The following is a 19956-nucleotide window of genomic DNA, read 5'->3' as shown; positions in this document are numbered from 1 at the left end:
AGGCCCGGCTTTGTGAACAAGTCCTCCAAAGAACTAATAAATCAGCTCCTGGACGGCCTGCTGTGGGACCAAGTCTTGAACGATGGGGAGAAAGACTCAATCCTGGAGGAGAACAAGAGCCGCGCAGACAAGGCGCGCGCTCTCATCGATTCAGTGTGTCGGAAAGGAGATCAAGCCAGCCAGAAGATGATGGTTCACTTTCAAAACAAAGATCCTGTACTCTTCTCTGACCTCGGCCTATCTATCTGAGCAGGTACAATCCCTGGTGAATCTAAAGTGAATTCTCTTCACACACACACAAAAACACATGCAGGTCAAAACCAACAACAACAACAATAACAACTCAGTAACATCTTTTTTTTTTCCAGCTCCTGTGACTTTGGAGGAAAATTGATGTGCATTCATTCCAGCAGCAGCTGATGCCCTGCAGACTGAAAAATAAGCAGTTTTAACCAATATTATCGCAATAGTTTTCCTCTGCCTTGATGTTTTTGTTTATAGCATGTATGTGAAATGACTTTTTTCTGCTGAGTTGCAGAGTACACTGATGAAGAAAATAAACTGTTTTGTCAAACCATGATGTGACTTGTTTTTTTTCTTTTTCAATTGTAAAGCCTGCCAACATGTTCAGGGGCAAACATTGTAACTTAGCTTAGGTTACATTGCACGTCTCACTTGGGGCTCGTGACTCTTGCTGCATTTTGCACTGAAATGACATGAAAAAAATTGTTTTCAAAGGCCAACCAAAAAGAAAGAAAAACAACATTCAATTTTAATACAAGATCTATGGGGAGGAGTTTTAGGAATATGATTGAGTTGTGACTTTGAAATGCAGTTTATTTAAGTGCGAATCAAGGTCACCTCACAGACAACTCAAAACTGAATGAACTGAAAACAGAAACTCAGTGGACATTAGACTGGGAAATAGAGCAGCTTGGACAGGGAGTGTATGGACAGAATAGAGCAATATAATCAAGTAAGCAAAATATATATATGTATATATTTGCTTAAACTAATGACATATGATTCAATACCTCAATATCTGGTACTTTTATTTTATATATAAATGATTTCCTGAAATAACATAAATTATTCATCAACTTTTGTGACCCCAAGTACCTTCTTTTAATTTCATCTGATTTATTTTCACCCACACACTTTTAAGTATCCAAAAACGATGTTTTTGAGCCACTTTTTTCTTTGTGCCAAATAAATGCTAGTACTGTAATCTAATGCAAGACCATCAAGCGTTGATGTTTGCAATGTCACTTCAGTTTATTTTTGTTGAATACAACTAGGTGAATGCGTTATTGTTGTTTTATTAACAAGAAAAATACTTTTTTTTATATAGTACAATAAAATAACTCACTGTTTTGCGGTAGAAGTTCATAAGTTTCATTGTTTTCACTCAAATCACTTTTTTGTCGATCCAAAAGCTAACGGTAGGGGGAGACAAAGGCTTCCTTTTAATTCCTAAACCCACAAAGAAGGGTCTGTCAGAGAAGATGGCTCCAGGACGAAGCTAATTGTTTAGCCGATGTAAATCTATCCACCACCAACAGGCTGGAGACTGCGGTGACAAAATTAACAGATAACCCGTGGAGACAAATAAGACCGTATGTTTACATATAATTCACGTAAATAACATGTAAATACCATTTCGGCATGTGACAGTAGTCTAGCTCAGGTAGCATTGGATAATGACTGGTAAACAGTTAATTAGCTTGTAAATATGGCGTTTTTGGAGAACGAGGTGTTGTTTTCAGCTCAAGCTGACATGTCCTAGTATTACCACGATACGTCAGAAATTGTTTGTAGCGTGTGTCACGAACTGACAAAGAGTGTTTACCTAGTTTAAGTGTCTTCATATATTCGAGCTAATGCTAACTTAGCTGATAGCTGTTACATTCCTGTAGACAAGATGCGCCTCTGACGTCAGTCCTGCTGAAACGTCTTGGGAGTTAGTTTGCTTAGACTTGGGCCTGAAGAGCTCAAATGAGCAAATGTGTTCAAATCCGAGCTTCCGTTTGACTTAAGCGACGAAACACTTTCAATAGTTTGAAGAGTGAAAGAGGATAAATGTACTTGCAGAGGGACTCTTTGGATGCGTTTGCTACTTCACGGTTTTCTCTCTCTCTGGTTCCCCAGCTGTCACTGAGGAGCGATGAGCCAGAGACGTGGCATCCATGTGGACCAATCTGAGCTGCTCTGCAAAAAAGGATGTGGGTTTTATGGCAACACAGCCTGGCAGGGCCTGTGCTCAAAGTGCTGGCGAGAGGAAAATCAGCGAGAAAAGCAGAGGCAAATTCAAGAGGACTGGGCTCTTGCGGAAAGGTTTGCATCCACACTGTGTCTTTGCTTCAAATAATAAAGCCACCAAAGCGCTGAAGACCTGTCCACTTACCTCATGAAAACGTGGCTTTTGTGCTACTGTTCATCTCGCAAGCTTTTCAGTTGTCCTGTCGTCGTTTTCCCAGGCTGCAGAGAGAGGAAGAGGAAGCTTATGCAAGCAGGCATCAGAGGACACAATCGCAACCTGCAATCACTCCCTTCAACAAGTTTGAAGAAAGAAAGACGAAGGAGAAGTCCAGCAAAGTCAACACAGTCACAAAGTTTTTCACTCCATCAACAAAAACACCACCCAAAAAGGGTAATCTGTCTTGGACATACACACTGACTGACTTTATTTTTACATGATTTGCTTCTGGGCCCACCTCCTGCGAATCCAAACTTTAAGCTCCACCCACATTGGTGCAAACACAAATAATCATAACATAAATATTTGCTCAAAGTTTGAAATCTTTATTTTTTTTCTCTTTTGTCATACAAACTGTTGCATTCACTTTATGTTTACATATACATATCAGATGCCTGTAGATGTTTTGTTTTTTTTTTCCAATTTTTTTTACAAGAGCACTTAACTTTCTTTCAGGAGCTTAATATGCAGTGTGTAAAGCTATATGACAAATGAACCTGAAACTGGGTAGTTTGGCCGGGTCTTTGAGAAATCTTTTCAAATTCTTGAATGCATTTACCTAGAAACAACTGACAGATTTTGCTGAATTTCACTTCTCTTTGAAGCGGGAAACTTCTGGCAGAACCAGAGCCCGTCTCTGCTGCTCTTCTGCCACGCCTTCTGCTGGAGCTTTGAGAAGACAGAGCCAAAAATAAAAAAGAAAAAACAGAAGAACTGAATTATTTTCTATGTTATTGGACAGTAAAATCTTAATGGCAGGAGAGGGGGAATGTCTAATCATTCCCCCTCGTTAACTCAGCTCATGCCCCCCTTCAAGAAGGTGCTGTGGCCAAACAGAACACCAGACTAGGTGTGGCTTGTACGGAAAGAAAAAAATGCCTTTACTGAATACTTACTTCAGTTTTTGTTTTATAAACAGAGCACAAGTAGTTTTCCAACAGATGCTTAATGCTAAATTTAGCTTCTCTTTTGATGTTTTACCGCCTTACATTGCAGATTTATTCTTCCTTCATTCCACCCATATCCCTGGATATTTATGATTGAAAGAACCTTAAAAAAGACTGCAGCACAGTAAATGCAAACATACAAAATTATTGTCTGTCGTCTTCCTCCAGATGCTGACGCTCAGTCGACTCCGAGCTCCAGCTCCTCAGCCAGTCGCCAGCCCATTCCAGACAGCGACCGCGCAACGCAAGAGTTCATAGATTTTCTGAAGTCGGTGAAGTCTGGCAGGGAAATCTTCAAACAGTGTCGGGCTTTCACTGAAGGCATGGTGTACAAGCGGGTGAGCTTTGATCCGTCCAGACGTTATTACTCCCGTTTCTACTCGTTATGCGTTTACGCTCTCACTCAGACGGCTCTTAAAGAGGAGGAAGCTTTCAATTCACTGCATCGTTTTCATTACTATCTGCCACCATTCATTGAAAGATTGCACATTTTAGCATCATATATCACTGAATACGTCAACTTTTTGATGATACACTATTAGTGTAAAGTAACTATTCCACATTTAGTCATTTTACAGCCACCAACTTCTTGTTTCTTTGTTGTTGTTTTTTGTATAGTTGAGCATGAAGTAATAGATAATTAATTAGAAAACCTTTAAGACATATGAAAAAAAGCTTTTCAAGCTGCTGTAAATTGTTACATTCAGATGTTTTCACTTCAGTTTTGATATTTAATCAAAATTCAAAGAATAGTCCTGATCTGAAACATTTACCTTGATGTAATTGCCTTTAAGAAAAACAAAAGCTTGCTTTTGTATGTTTTGTTTTTATGATAAACAAGCAGTTTAAAAATGTTTGCAGCATTTATTGCTGAACTTCCTGCCTAAATTATTAAGATGATGTTGATCTGCGGTTGTCCCGATCGGATATTGATATTGGAAATTGGTCTGATATCAACCAAAAAAAAAAAAGAGTATCTGATTATATCTGTCAGCATCTAAAATCTCAGATGTAATTGTGCCGATAGACGCACTATTCTGCAGCATTTAGTTTGCCCCAGGATTTCAACCCTGCACTGTTTACATCCCACATGCAGAACCGTTGGTTAGTCAGTTGTTCTTCTACCTGTTGTAATATCACATGATCAAGCCTTTTCTAACATTCCACTTGACGAAATCAGTGATGAAAGTATGCGTGATTTGTGATAATATCGATTCGATATCGGTATCGTATCGGAAGTGGAAAAGTTGTATCGGGACACCTCTATTGCAATCAGTGTGAAATCTGAATGTGACTCATTCCAAATTCATGCATTTTTCGGTCCCTGTCCAGGACATGGGAGCCGACGAGCAGTCGGAGTGTGTGCAAGACTTCTACCAGAACCTCTCAGACCGGCTTCAGAACCAGTTCAAAGGTACTTCATCGCACAAATATATGTATATATTTTTTTATAGTAACAATAAATAGTAAAAACAGTGAGAATAGCACATGTGAAAAGTAATTATGGGTTTGCGGTGTAACAGGTTCGACAGAGCATGTAGAGAGGGTGATGGATGAAGTGGAGAAGTACATGATGACCCGACTTTACACTGAGGTTTTCTGTCCGGAAACCACAGACGACGAGAAGAAAGACTTGGCTGTTCAGAAGAGAATCAGGTTTGCAAACATAAACTCCAGCGTTGAAATTAAAAGAAAAAAACAAAAGTACTGTAAATGTGACTTTACTGTGATTGTGTTCGGCTCCAGAGATTTGCACTGGGTCACCATAGAAATGCTGTGTGTGCCTGTGGATGAAGAGATCCCGGAGGTCTCAGACAGCGTCGTCAAAGCCATTACAGGTGAGTCTCAACCTGGATTTGTTTTTTGCCCGATTGCTCAAGTTGGGTCACTCCTCTTCTAACATTTCTGCCTGATTTCAGATGTAATTGAAATGGACTCGAAGCAGGTACCCAAAGAGAAGCTGGCGTGCATCACCCGTTGCAGCAAGCACATCTTCAACGCCATCAAAGTGAGCAAGAAGGAGGCCGCGTCAGCCGACGACTTCCTCCCGACTCTCATCTACATCGTGCTGAAGGCAAACCCTCCGCGGCTGCAGTCCAACATCCAGTACATCACCCGCTTCTGCAACCCCAGCCGACTCATGACCGGAGAGGACGGATACTACTTCACTAATCTGGTGAGGAAATGAGAAGAACGTGTTCAGCAACATGACTTAAAAGGGGTTGAAATTTTACTGACGTTTTTTCACAAGAGGAGAATTAATATTATTAGAAGTGCAGATACATTACACATGAATGGTCTTATGTCTTTTTATTTTCACATTTAGGTGCAATTCTTATAAAAACATTAACAAAAACAATCCACTCCACTGCTGTGGATAAACACATAGCTATTAACATAAACTATGTCAAAAGTTTATGTTAATATTTATTCAAAGTAATATTGTCTGTCTGATAAATATCTATACTTCTATAAAAGCTTCACTCCAGTTTGAGTGAATTTTCAGGGTTTCCTCCAGAAATCTTGCGAGGCCTGGTGCTTTAAAAATATTTATAATTGATAGGAAATGTGAAAATATCACTCGCTAATTATATGTTATTGGAAGATTAATGCCTAAACTCCAGCTATAAAATAAAAAAAGGGCAATTGTTAAAAAAATAAATAAATATAATAAATAAAGCCTGTTGGCCCACCAGGCTTGCAATGCAAGTTTTTTGTTTATTGTTGTTTTTTGATTCACAAAAGCACAACAATTTCAGAGTTTTTTCTCTTCGATCACCAAAATCTTTGTTAAATATGCAAGTGTCGTATTTTTCTGATTAACAATAACTGATTCAGGTGCACTTCCTAAAGTTCTATGGCTAGAAAAGCGTCTGCTCCTCTATGGATAGACCAGAAAACCGGCTGATTACAAGAGTAAACTCATTTCACGAGACACAAATGTGTTACGGAAGTGTTTCCATTCACCTGTTGATCCATACATTGGTGCTTAATTTGTACCCTGTTTAGAAAACTAGGCCAAAATCTTGTCTTCGAAAAAAATGTGTACATCTGAGTTTGGAGAAGCACAACTTTTTGAAACTACCTGTATGTTTTACCTCTGGCTTAAAAACCATTTTGTTTTGCTTATATTTAACTCAAGATTCCTGACATGAAGTCATTTGTGTATCGTAGTCCTCCTGAACCTAAGTGTGGTCTAAAAGGTCTAAAATATGAAAGGATCCAGTAGGGGGAGCTGTTAGCCCACATAATGTATTCTCCATCTCATTGCTGTTAATCCCTAATAAATTAAACATTATTTAAACAAATGTAGGTCTAAAGAGCGTTGTTGTTGTTGTGTAGATGATATAATTGTCATTAACAGCTCTCTCCTCTCCACAGTGCTGTGCAGTGGCCTTCATAGAGAAACTGGATGGTCAGTCTCTGAATATGAGCTCTGAGGAGTTTGAGCTCTACATGTCGGGCCAGGCGTCTCCGAACTGGCCGCCGCCCACCACCGCCGCCTCATCCGCAGGCGGCGCAGCCCAAACCCAGGTCCACAGCAGCCTGGACCTGCTAACCGGGCTCGGCGAGAGGCAGGAGCGGGTCGTGGAGAAGGCTCGGCAGCTGGAGAGCGACCTGATAGACTGGACGGATGAAGTGGAGCAGAAGGTGCAAAGCGCGCTGGAGAGCTTTCCGCTCGACGCCCAAAGCACCACGACGAACGCGGCCGGCGGGACGGCGACAACAACGGCGGCCGCAGCGTCGTCGGCCATCGACTCTGAAAATGTAGAGAACGAGCTGCTGCCTCCGCCGCTGCAGCCTCAGGTGTTTGCTGGTTGATAGGAAAACATCTGCTCTGCAGAAAAATCTCCTGGAGGTTCTACTTCCATCTTCCCGTGTGTTCTCTTTATAGTCCTTAAGCACATGTAGTGTCTGTTGGATCTGGAGTGTTCATTCATCCGTCTGTTCCCTTAGATGCCGTAAAACATGCTGAGTCGTTACCCAACTGTTAGATTTGAACTGTTGGGTAACGACTGCATTATCATTACCCAACAGCAATGGCTTCGCTGTAAAGGCACAACGATCTTCACTGCAGAAAAAAAACAAACAAAATCTTACCAAGTCATTTTGGTCTGATTTCTAGTGCAATGTCTTAGTACACTTGACATAAGTTTAAACTAACTTACATGTAACTTTGTAGCAAGATCTAAGGCAGACTATTTTACCTGTAACACGGGAAAAATGTCTTGTTACAATTGAAATAACCTGCTAGTGGAACTGGAGCTTTTTCTTCAATTTTAAGGAATTGTTTACTTTAAATAAGCTCCCATATCTTCCTGAAAACTAAGATATTTGCACAGAAAACTAGACCAAAAATATTTGGTAAGACTTTGTGTTTTTGCATTGTTCACGTTTTACCTCACAGCAAAAAGACAAATAAGTGATGAAATTTAACCGCAGCTCCACATGAGGTGGAGCAGTGGGACGCAACAGGGCAGACCCCGACCATCAGATGCAGCTCCTTTCACTGCGAAGGAGGAAAACACTCCACTATAAGCTCTTCCAAAAAACTTCTCCTCATCCTCTACCTGCAGTACCTCAGTACTTTTTATAGCTGTTACATTTGTACAGTAGCGATAAATGGCGTGCTTGAGTCCCAAACCTTCAGCCACGATGCAAGATGTCCAGAAAAAAAAAAAAAAACTAGGATAGCAAAAGTTTAGAAACCAAAAAGAAAGACGTGTAAAAATCTGAGTGATCAAACTCCTCTGTTACTAATGTTGCTCTTCAAGTCATGCCTGTATTTCATGCTGAATTTAGCTTGTATTTCCCAGAAATAACCAGAGAGTGTGTGCGCGTGTGTGTGTGTGTGCACAATGACTGTGCATGTGAATAAGCGGCGCACGTGTGCTGCACGTTGTTCCCGACAATTTGAAGACGAAGAAAAGAAAATCGGCACCAGTACGTCCAAATACTGTCGAGTCTGGTTTTTATGACCTGTCATCATCAGCTGGATGTTCAGATTTTATTTTTCTATGAAGTGTCAGAATATATCAATATTTCTTTGATCAGCTTAAACTTGTAATATTTACAGCGGTGAATGAGCATGGATGCAGCGTTTTCAGGAGGCCGACGAAAAAAATAAATTAATCAATTTATTTATTTATTTCCTCCGGCAAATATTTTTAGACCAAAACAAAAGGAAATATCTTGTTTTCCTGCAAAAACAGGACATAGCAGTCACCCCTAAAGCTTTAGTTGCTTCACTGTAGTTATTTTTTATTTTTTAGTCTGATTTTAAAGCTCTTCATGCAGCATCAAATTTCAGCTTTTATCAGGCGACACCGTGTCAGACAGATAGGAAAGTAATTTTCATTTCTCTGTATTTGGCAGATTTACAATGACAAAAATGCATTAGGCAGACATTTTACACTTGTGCTTTGTCTTTTGTTTTGTATTGCAATGACATTTGCATCCGAAGAGCCGTGTGAACCTGCCGTTTGAAAGCCAGGTCTTGTACTGCACCGCTAAGGCTTGGAAACCTTTTTAATTTTGCACTGAGAGTGGAAGTTAATTGAACAAGTGTTTTAATCCATTTGTTTGATTATAGGTTTGTTATAGTTGCAGGTTTGCTGAGATTAACTCGAAACTGCCTTTAATTTAAGACATAATTTATTGGGAGAGTTTTGATCTGCCTACATCTACGGGAGTGGAACGATTGGTGGTTAATAAAATTGAAACTCAGTACTTGTATGTGTGCTGCTGCTGTTTTTCATGACTAACATTTTCTCACTAAGATGAGTCACTCTTCCTCAGTAAAACATAAATTCTGGGATTTTCTGAATCCGAGAATGTACCAGGGTAATTTCATTGAACCAAGAAACTGATGAAATGGCAAAAATTTGCAATCTGAGTTGAGAGTTGAACAAAAAAAACAAAAAACAACTAAATGCTTCAAAAAGTGGCACAGATTTGATCTGCTCTGGTATCAATAGGGCCAAATTTTACACCATCCATCCAGTACACATGTACTGTATTAAACTCATATATTGCAGAAGAGACGGGACATTGTATTTCACCAAATGTGCTAATTTCTTTTAACTTATACCCGCATAAATAATAATTGTTTTGTCAGCAAAATTGACAAATAAAGAAACTGCTAGAGCAGAGTTAATAGTTTCATGTCCATCTTGGCCTGAAAGTTCAGTGCTCCTTGTAGTCTTATACATGTATTTAGAAAATAGTGAGAACTCCTCTGCTGTATCAGCCACTTCAAGCCTTCGGTATGCTGAGGTGAGTACATCTTCATCAATGAAAAGGATAGTAGAATGGGATGAAATTGAGTAATGTTGATATCAAGTATTTGCTTTGACATTTGGGCTTATTTTGTAACCGTCTCTTTTAAGTTATCGAACTTTCATTGAACATAACCAATAAAAATGAGCTGCATCCTGGTTTAGGTGGAGATGAGACTGTTAACTTTTACGCATCTGTTAGAGTAACAGATGCGTAAAATAAAAAAGTCATACTGGGATTCTGCAAACACAATAGTGCCTCAGCTACATAAATCAGCACCACCTGTTTAAAGAGTAAAATTAACACTCCTTCACTCAACTTCTATTCTGATAAACTAGCTTTTTTAAAATATATATATATGTATGTGTATATATATATATGTATGTGTATAAATATATATATATCAGTTTTAGCTTGTTACTGGGTGTTGATCCAGTTCATCTGAAGATTTGACTTCTGACAGGAGTTTTCGGGGGTATTTTCAGTTCCCTTTTCCGCTGTTTTGCTAAGTTTCCATGATTAAGTTATACCTCAGAAGAGATGGAGAAAATCCTGTGATATGGTTTAAAACAGGTCAAAACAACAACCAAAAAAGTAAAATATAAGTAGTTTGTTGAGGGGATGAAACAACAGCCGAGCTCAGAGCTCTACATTACTGCTACCAACGAGAATTTCAGTGACTTATCCGGCAAACTTTAAAGTCGAATATATCCAAATGTGTTTAATGAAAATGGCACATTTTTATATTAAATAGTATAAAACAAACAATTGATGAGGCAGCACTTTTTAGGATGGAGGACATCCTGTGTGAAGAGACTTTCACTTCTCCTTTTATTAGAATAAAGCATCCTGCCTTATCTGATCCTGACACACACTGAGCACAATGGAAGCAGTAATTTCATTCCTCGGTAGGTTTTCATTTTGACTACTTTGATATGATTCAACATATTTGATAACATGATGCTATCTGCTCTCACTAATCCTTCATCACTCTCTGTTTCAGTTCTTGCATTGTCACCACAGGTCATAGTGTCTGAGTGTAAGTGTTTAATGCAACTACATCATTGGGGACAAATACTGGCTTTTTTCAAATGATAGTTTAATGATTTATGATAAACATTTCTATGCCCTATCACATGGTTTGTTTCCTCTCCACAGTTCCCACTACAATCTCTTACAGGGCCATCGTGGAGACAGTTTCGGGAGATTCCCGGATCTTCAGCGGGGAACGTCTGAGCCTGAGATGCATCAACCCCGTCGCGTACAACGCCTCCTGGGATTACCTGTGGTTCAGGGAATCCGTGCAGCTTCCACAGACTGGCGAGATATACTACCTGAGGAATGCCAACGTTAAAGAAAGCGGCAAATATTCCTGCCAAGGAAAGAGAGAGACGGACGTGGGAACCTTAAAAACACTAAGAAGTCTACCTACCGAGATCCATGTTGATGGTGAGGTCTTAAAAAGAAACAAACGTCTTTTTTTTTGGTCTTTCTTCCTCTTTCTCATATTTCCGAAACTGTCAAACGGGAAATTCTTCCTGACCTGGTCAACTTCTTCTTTAGCACTGAGCTAGGGGTTGGTGGTGACTTAAAATTTTATCACGGTATTTTGACAACAGTAAAAGTGACGATAAGAACAATTTATTACTTCTTTTTTTTTTCACATAACTGCTCGGTTATATAAAACCCAATTACATTTCTTTGTAAAGTCCCTCTTTTGGACACCAGTCACATAAAAAAGTGGCACACAGTAGCTGCACTTAATCATATTTTCAATTATTGAACAAACAGTAAAAACAATCCTCGTAATGCAGACATTCACGGGTTTTAATAAGCATCATTAATTGAAATTTATTGTGACAACAATCTATCCAAATACTTAAAATACATTTATTGTGATAAATGATAAACGATACAATAAATTCCCTCCCCTACACTGAACTGCAAAATCAAGTTACCTCTATTAAATACCCTCACATAAAATTAGACTAAATGACTAATGGAAAACTTTTTTGTGTGTGTGTCTTTTGCAGGAGGGTTTGTCATCCTGCAAATGACAAAACGCCCTGTCCTCACTGGAGACACCCTGGATTTGAAATGCCGTCTTCGAGGGAATGCTCCCGTCCATCAGACGATCTTGTACAGAGACGGGATTGAAGTGATGGTGCAGAGTGGGAGCAGCTTAAATTTCCACCTCCCTGACGTCACCCTGGAGGACGAAGGAAGTTACTCATGCAGGGCATCCTGGGACCTGAGTCATCGTACACACTCCGTGATGTCAGTTCCCACTCTGGTGAACATCTTAGGTGAGTTAAACATTTATGTTTAGCGAGATACGGGCCAGTACTAGTAATCAATCCCCAGTGATTTAACTTGCAAGTGCCTTCTGTTTCGTCATTTGATCTATATCAGAGGTTCTAACCGAGCCGGTGTTGGAGATTGAGAAAGACAACGCCCAGCTTGAACGGAATAAAATGAAGCTCATCTGCCACGTCCAGTACAACGCCCGCGCCCCAGCCCCTCCCGTCAATTACTATTTCTACAAGAACAACAATCTGTTGGGGCCATCAATCTCACTGAACCACATGCTGATCAGAAAGGATGCAGGATGGTACAGCTGCAGAGTCAAGGTGCCAAAGCTGGATATCGTGAGATGGAGCGAGCCCCAGCGCTTCGGAGAGGTTGCAGGTGCTTAAGAGTAAATCTGCTCTACTGATTATTACACTTGGGGTGAAAAAAGCACTTTGAAGTCATGATGGACTTCTAAGGTGACCTTCTCTTTGACCCTACAGGGCCACCGTTGATGCCTCCCCGTCCTCATCACAGAATTCAGATGACATCCAGATCACCCCCACACACCTCCTCGGCTCCAGAGACTCAGCCTGAATCCCCAAAATACTTTGCCTCAGCACCGTCTTCCGTTGAGCACACAGAGAGTCCCAGCCCATCCTCGCCGTCGTCCGAGTCTCCGGTCTCAACCAGTCTGCCGACCTCAGGCCAGCTGCCAGGCCAAACGCAAACCCCAGAACCTCAGGCTGGGTCATTGGGGCTATTTTAGAAAGTCCTGAAAAGGTGTGACTGATATGAAATTTTCGCCAGGTGTTGGTAACAACCTCGGTTCTTTGTTTTTAACCAATCATAAATTGGTCCCTCTGTGAAGCCTCGATAACGACTCACCTTTCTATTGGCTGTCATTTTGGACTGACCCTGACGAGGGGCGGGATGGTTTTCAAATCACTGGTAGATTTCAGCTGGTTTCTTGGCTTTCCGTGACTTTTTTTCCACCTCCCTTTCAGTACTTTTCACATTACGACACACAACTGAACTTCCACGTATGGATTATTTGGGTTGTTATCAATACCAGGTGAAAATCTCATGTCAATAGCACTGTTAGAAATATATTTACTATGAAAAACTGTAGCTGTACCTGCAAACTCCTTATAAACCGAACCATCGGACCAAGCAGCGCAATAATCTGAGGCTTTCTAACAATTATTAGCACCACTCTACTGTTCTGCTGTTGTAGTTATGTGTATGTTATTAATTCTTCACAGTGTCATGAAACTAATGTTCAATACAGTAAGAAAAACAAACATTGTTTTATCCCAATAAAGCTTTCAATAAGCTGCATGAACAGTTGACTTTATTTTCAATTAACCTTTTTTACAATGCTACAGCGCATCAAACACTTTAAATGTTGGAAAACATGTGGGATTAACTTGCCAATAGATATTAGAATCTTCTGCACTAGAAAAAGATATATCAGATAAAAGTTTGAAAAAATAATAGCAGATCACAGAGATATTATTTACTCTCTTTTGCTGTGACAGTCAAGATAGTTACATTGTTGTCAGAAAGTATTTACACTCCTTTGTGTTTTCCACAATTTATGTTACAGACATATTCTGCAACTGATTAAAGTGTAGTTTTCTACATAAATTAGCACAAAATAACAGTGGAAACATCAAATATTCTTGAATGTGACATAAGGGAGATGCTTCTTCAACTTGATTTGAGTCCGTCCATGGTAAAGTCATCTGAAATCGTGTGCACTTGTCTGTATGTGATTTCATTGCTCGCGGTGCATATCGGAGGGGACATCAAGCAATTAAGTCAAATTGTCTGTGGATCTCAGAGACTGAATCGTGTCAAAACACAGATTTTGGACGTCCCAAAAAGTGTTTTAAACAATAGTATTTGGTCATGGAAGAAGCTTGGGTCCAAAATCTTCCTGATTCTGGTTGCAAACTCTGAACTGAATCCCGAGGGAAGAAGGGCATCGGTCAAAACGTTAATCATGAACCTTGTCGTTTCTTAGGCAGAGGCCCAGTTTTCATACGTGGAGATGGAAACATCTAGAACATCAACTATTGCTAATTCTCCAGCTACCGATCCTTTGTGGCAGTCAGACATGTCGGCCTTTGAATTTTGTTGAAAAACACCTTGGAGATTTACAGATCAAGAAAATGAATTGTTTGGTCTGATGAACCCAAATCTAAACGTCAAGCGTCATACCTAGAGGGAAAAACAACCTAACCCTAAAATAACAGTGGGTAAATATAAAAACATTTTCCGAAAACCTGAGTCTAAGATGCCCCTGAACTAAGTCGACAATTCATCTGTAAAGACCACAATTACCCGACACACACTGGTGAGAAATCTTCAGGAGCTGTCTGTTCCTGCAGCAGCATCAGACAATGAGACCCCTGCTTAAAATTCAATTACATGTCTCTGGAAAGACCAAACAACCTTAGCAATTATTACTATTTTGTTTTGTTTGTGTTTGAAAGCTAATTGTGTGTTAGCATTTACCTGAGGGAAGAGAGAAATTGTTAGGCCTGACATGGAGGAATTAAACATTTTAAAATATTTTTTCAAATATTTCTAAGTGGGGTTTTTGTCCATGTTCCCAAAATGAACTTAAAAGTTGTACTTTTGAATGTTTTTGTGAGATTATATAATCTCACAACATACATTATTGACAAGCAGTTCTTTCACATTAACTCTTTATTTATATATACATTAGTTTTATCTTATATATTTACTAGTTTTTTCCTTTTCTGTTGTGTTTACTTTCCTTTTTATATATTCATTTTGCACTTCCTGTCCCATATTATGTCTTAAATCTTGATTTCCTGTTATTACAGCTGTCCGTTTTGCTGAGGGCTGCACATTTGTCTCTTGAGGTCATGAGTGGTTGGTTTATTTAGAAATTTCTAAATGAGAGAATTTGAGCCAGACGTTTGATGATAATAAGCTTACAGACAAATAATTCACAGTTACAGAGTAGCACCCTCAGTATTTGGTGTTTTCACCCATGTGGTGAGGTTGTAACAGTTCAGCAGAAGAGAGAAGTGGCCGTGTGTCGCAATCAGAAAGGGGCTTCAGGCTTTGTCTGAGTACAGAAGGAACCCGGAGAAGATGCTGTCGTCCTCGCTGCTGGCGTAAACCCCGTTCCAGTCTCTGAATGTCTCCATCCAGACCTGATCTCCGGCTGCCAGTCTCAACACCACCAGACTGGACGCCTGGTCGATGTCTTGGCCGTATAGGGAGTCCCGTGTCCTGACTTTCCGTAACCCGTTCACCACAAGTGTGGCTCGCAGAGGCTGGTTACGCACAGTGATGTGGAAGGAGAAGACATAAACCCCGGGGTGGACGCACATGAAGCTGTTGGAGCTCGTATTGAAGTGGTTTTCTTCGTTGTAGAATATCTTGTCAAAGCGGATCGGGAAGCCGGAGGGAGGAAAGGATTTCTTTGGAGAGATGCCGACACTGAAGGCAGAGCGTTTCGGAAGCATTCCCGAACCTTTTGCTCCTTTTAATCCACGAAAGCCACGCTCACCTCTGATGCCAGGGTACCCTCTGTCCCCTTTTGGCCCGGGCATCCCTCGTATCCCTTGCGGCCCCTGTGGCCCTGACACTCCTGGCTCTCCTGGAGGCCCGGGGTGTCCTGGATCCCCTCTAATGCCGACGGGCCCAGGGGTGCCATGTTTGCCATGTAATCCTGGAATTCCCATCGCACCCTGAATGCCGGGAGCCCCGGTTTCCCCTCGGTCACCTTTAGGACCTCTCTCCCCAAAAATACCACAGTCTCCTTTATCTCCCTTTTCTCCTTTCGGACCCTGGCCCATAGCTGTTCCTGGAGGTCCAACAGGCCCTTCCGGTCCCGGTTCCCCTTTCTCACCAGCAGTTCCATTCTGCCCATGTTCTCCTTTTTCTCCTTGTTCACCTTTGGCACCTTGTAATCCTACGTCACCTTTTTCTCCTTTGAGGCCGGCTTCACCTGAAAAGTTTCAAAGTGATGTCAGGATAAATCCGATGCACAAGTATTTGAGATAAAAGCAGCCACCTAAATAATTGTATACCTTTTTGTGCTGGTTTTCCTGGAATCCCTGGTGGGCCTGATGTTCCAGGGTGTCCTCTCTCACCTTTATCCCCTGAAAGATTCATTTAAATAAGTAAGGTACAAAATCGATTGTTTTTGAATGCTATATAAACAGCAACAGACACTGAGCCTCTGGTGTCACCAATACTAAAGTTTTTGTGAACTGTCTTTCAAGTTCTACTTGATCAGCAATTGGTCAATTTTGTATTCACAAGAAAGTGACATTTTTCGCACATTGTGTTGTATTGTACTCTGATGAAATCCTTGATTGTATTTGTATTTGTATTGATCTGGATTTGTGTAGATCCAGATCAAAACCTTAAAGTAATGTCAATTGCCACTGGTGTTCCCCAAGGTTCTATCTTTGGTCACATGTGCCTCCTTCCTTCTGGCCATATCTTCTGTAAATTCAGTGTCAGCTATCATTTCTCTGCAAAAGACACCCAGCTTTACCTTCTCTCGACTCAGCTCTTACTACCTTTCTTCTTCCATTGATGTTTGTGTGAGATGCTGTTCATCCAGTCAGAATGAGGTTGAGCTGTTTTGCAAAGGAGAATTTTCATAACTTTCAATCTTTATGTATGAAAACTTGGTAGCGACATACCTCAAAATACTTGCCACAGCAGCTGCAGGGAAAAGTGGTTCTACAAAGTATTTGTTCAGGAAGACTGGAAAGTATTCAGGATGGAGAATTTTATTGGTGAAAGAAAATCGCAGTCATCCACTATTTTTCTTGGAAGCACTGTAACGTGCCTGATTTTAGCTTTTTTCCCTCTTTTGATATTCTTTGCATTTTTTTTCTGTTTTAAATTTAATTTTTTGTTTTGTCTTGTGCTCAATCTGTGAAGTGACCTTACGAATAAAATGCCCTTATATTAGTTAATAAAACATATTGTATTATTTCTATCATGAGGCATGTTGTCACAATAAATTTTGCTTTATTTTAATCTATATACCTTTATCTCCTTTATAGCCCATTGGACCGCTCATGCCAGGTGGTCCGGGTATACCCTGTGGTCCTGCAGGCCCTATATCACCAGGTAGTCCTAGAAAAGAGAAAATAATTACCTGAAGTTATACACACACACACACACACACACACACACACACACACACACACACACACACACACACAACACACACACACCCACACACACACACACACACACACACACACACACATTTGCATGGCTATTTTTGTGGGGACTTTCCATTGACTTCCATTCATTTCTACAGCCTCAACCTTATCCTAACCCTAACCATTATATACCTAACCCTAACCAAAACTCAATTCACACTTTAGTCCTAAATCTGACCCCTGACCCAAAACCAGCATTTCCCCTTGTGGGGACCAGTCTTCCGTCCCCACAAGGAGCAGTGGGTCCCCACAAAATAGTATGTGTCAGGAAAATGAAACAAGGGATTACAAGCAAACGCAGCAACACACGCAAGTGCTTTCATGTAATATAATAGCTTTTACACCATCATTTAGTTTGATACCTGCTGAGCCTCTTTCTCCCTTCGAGCCCCTGGGGCCCCTCTCAGGGGGACAGCATTCACAGAAGTTGAAGTAGCACTCGTTGTAGTCCAGCGTGTAGTTGTCAGGACCAACACCTGTGGGCTCAGTGTTTTCACTGTAGTGCTGTGGAAGTTTGTGGTTCACGTAGGTGGTCCTCGCTGTGGTGGGCTGCGGTGGAGGTGGCGGCTGCGGCTGAGGCTGCACGGGGTTTTGCGTCACCACTATCTTCAGAGTCTTGGGGACAGTGGTAGTGACAGGGTTGTGCGGCGTGACGTGTGGAACGGGCTTCTTTGTGTACAGGTACTTTGGTTTCGCTGTTGGTTTGGTCTTACTGCAGAATACCACAGTGATTGAAACCACAGCTATAGCCACAAGCGTCCACTGGCAGGAGATAATCCTCATTGTTGACTGGGATCTGACAATGTATCAGAACACAACAACACAAAGATCTCAAGTCAGACCTCAGGTCAGTTGTAGCACTTATACAGCATCCCTCAGCGTGGGCAGAGATTGAATAAATTGAGCTTTTATTACTTTAGGTTAATCTCAAACTATTTTCAGACCTAATTTCTTTGCATTTATTTGGTGAGGAAAAGCTCACATAAGAGATAAACGCAGTGTGACTGATATTGGCAACCATAAGAAAATAAACACGAAAGAAATTTAAGTTTCTAAGTTGGTGAGTGTCCATGAATATTAATGAGTAATCAATGACCTTGTTTTCTTTTGGATTATGAATATAATGTAACTCAGGACCCTATCATTTATGGCAAATTTTTAAAAAATTGAAAAAGACCCGTAAGACCAAAGTTTTCAGAAGTCTTATCAAATTTGTAGGAAAAAGGCTCCTAGATCCAAAGTCTAAGTAAGCCCAGAGCATAATGCTGCATCTTTAAATGTGGGTATATTTGTCCCTCTTATGTGCCAAACATGCTTCATTTAAAGCTGGTTCTAGGTTGGTTCTCCGGTTCCCTTCTTCACAAGAAAACAGGAAAGTATTCCACTGGTAAGAGGATAACCAGTGTATGTTGAGAATTCCTGCAGCTTCTTTGAAAATGTTTCTCCTGGTCTCTTTGCAGCCTTCATGACCAGGTTGGATCTTTTGTTTTTATCAGTACTGTAACAATTACATTTTTGCTATATCTATTTTGTCTCTTAATTTCTTCAATTGTGCTAACTGTGCCTTTGCGCTTACTGTGGACTTGCTGTTACTCTCCTCCTGACTGATACCTTTGTGGGGACTTTCCATTGACTTTCAGAGCTTTTGAGCTTTTGCAAATTGTGACTCAAATATAGGATGAAAATAACGTCTGCATTACTGATTCAAAGTTATTCACACATTTATGTAACCTGGTTATTACAAATTTATATATACAAATAAAAGAAATTCCTCCAATAAATATGAACAAGTCGGTTGATTGTATACATTTTGTGTCACATTGCATATGAAAAACTCTTGAAATGAGTTTTAACTCGCTAAACCTCACAGTACATGAAAGGCCTTGAAATTCAAGGGATTATCATACTTTGTTTGCTTTTAGTTAGTTGGGTTAACGGGAAATATCCAAAATGACAACTGTTAACAGGTAAATTACTGCTTTTTAGGTCCAAGTTGATTTCTGAAATTGGATCAAACCTGGCGCATTGCTCAGATGTGTTTAGAAACCCAACAGTTTCTGCTTGGGATTAAGAACTGAACAAAAGAGGAGTAAAACCACAGCCAAGAAAAAGATGACTTTGAAATCCCATCAGGATGACTGCAGGACAGCTGGTCATGGCTTGTCCATAATTAACAAAAGCTTGCTGATTGTCTTTCCTAACTAGATTGCTATTTCCAGATTAATGTGTTTATGCATGCAAGTCAACTCAATCTTGTGTCCTGTTCCTTTTTTTTTTATAAGAGATTTACTTTCTTTAGCATTCTGTCAAATTTCTACACCTAATCTCAACAGGAGAACTCACCCAAATGTGTATGAGTAGTAAAGTCATTTATCCTCTCTAGCGATGTTTCGTCTGCCACACCAGGAGCTGCAGGTCCTTCTGTTACCTCTGCCAGGCTTGGGTGAAAGAACATCTCATCAATGGGGGCTGTGGGTGTTTTTTGTGTGTAAAGCAAAAAAGGGGGAGGTCCGCAATCCCACTATGGTGGGCCGAGACCCAAAAAGAACCACTGTGCTGTGGCCCATTCTCTGTGTCCCTGTCGTGTAGAAAGGTGCTTTTGTGACACGGAATACAGCACCCGCACGGTGCACTCCCTCCCCGTGATCTGGGCAAGGAGCAGAGGCCGTCGGGGCAATGGGTCACCCGATATGCGAGGCATTCCTTCAGACCGGGCTCTTAAGGTGGGACA

At 40.6% G+C, this 19956-nt stretch overlaps 3 protein-coding genes across 3 annotated transcripts; 2 read left to right on the top strand and 1 right to left on the bottom strand.

The window, feature by feature from the left end:
- The first annotated feature begins 1488 nt into the window (after positions 1-1488).
- Positions 1489-9153, top strand: LOC129369804 (rab5 GDP/GTP exchange factor-like). Its single transcript, XM_055045442.1, has 9 exons — positions 1489-1616; positions 2149-2334; positions 2478-2650; positions 3592-3761; positions 4756-4837; positions 4947-5079; positions 5170-5261; positions 5343-5599; positions 6805-9153. The coding sequence occupies exons 2-9, from the start codon at positions 2165-2167 to the stop codon at positions 7243-7245; spliced, it is 1518 nt and encodes a 505-aa protein (XP_054901417.1). The 5' UTR covers positions 1489-1616; positions 2149-2164; the 3' UTR covers positions 7246-9153.
- A 1387-nt stretch (positions 9154-10540) lies between these two features.
- Positions 10541-13332, top strand: LOC129369806 (Fc receptor-like protein 5). Its single transcript, XM_055045445.1, has 6 exons — positions 10541-10610; positions 10706-10741; positions 10861-11151; positions 11736-12008; positions 12115-12390; positions 12495-13332. Exons 1-6 carry the CDS (start codon positions 10586-10588, stop codon positions 12758-12760), a joined length of 1167 nt encoding a protein of 388 aa, XP_054901420.1. The 5' UTR covers positions 10541-10585; the 3' UTR covers positions 12761-13332.
- A 1307-nt stretch (positions 13333-14639) lies between these two features.
- otol1b (otolin 1b) lies at positions 14640-19647 on the bottom strand. Its single transcript, XM_055045444.1, has 5 exons — positions 19569-19647; positions 17588-18021; positions 17044-17133; positions 16068-16139; positions 14640-15985 (listed from the first exon to the last, which is right to left on the bottom strand). The coding sequence occupies exons 2-5, from the start codon at positions 18006-18008 to the stop codon at positions 15087-15089; spliced, it is 1482 nt and encodes a 493-aa protein (XP_054901419.1). The 5' UTR covers positions 18009-18021; positions 19569-19647; the 3' UTR covers positions 14640-15086.
- Positions 19648-19956: the final 309 nt, after the last annotated feature.

The sequence above is a fragment of the Poeciliopsis prolifica genome, unplaced genomic scaffold, assembly GCF_027474105.1.
Source record: "Poeciliopsis prolifica strain line A6 unplaced genomic scaffold, Auburn_PproV2 SCAFFOLD022, whole genome shotgun sequence".
NCBI lineage: Eukaryota > Metazoa > Chordata > Actinopteri > Cyprinodontiformes > Poeciliidae > Poeciliopsis > Poeciliopsis prolifica.
The sequence above is the reverse complement of the archived record's forward strand: the minus strand, read 5'-3'. Positions and strand labels throughout refer to the sequence as shown.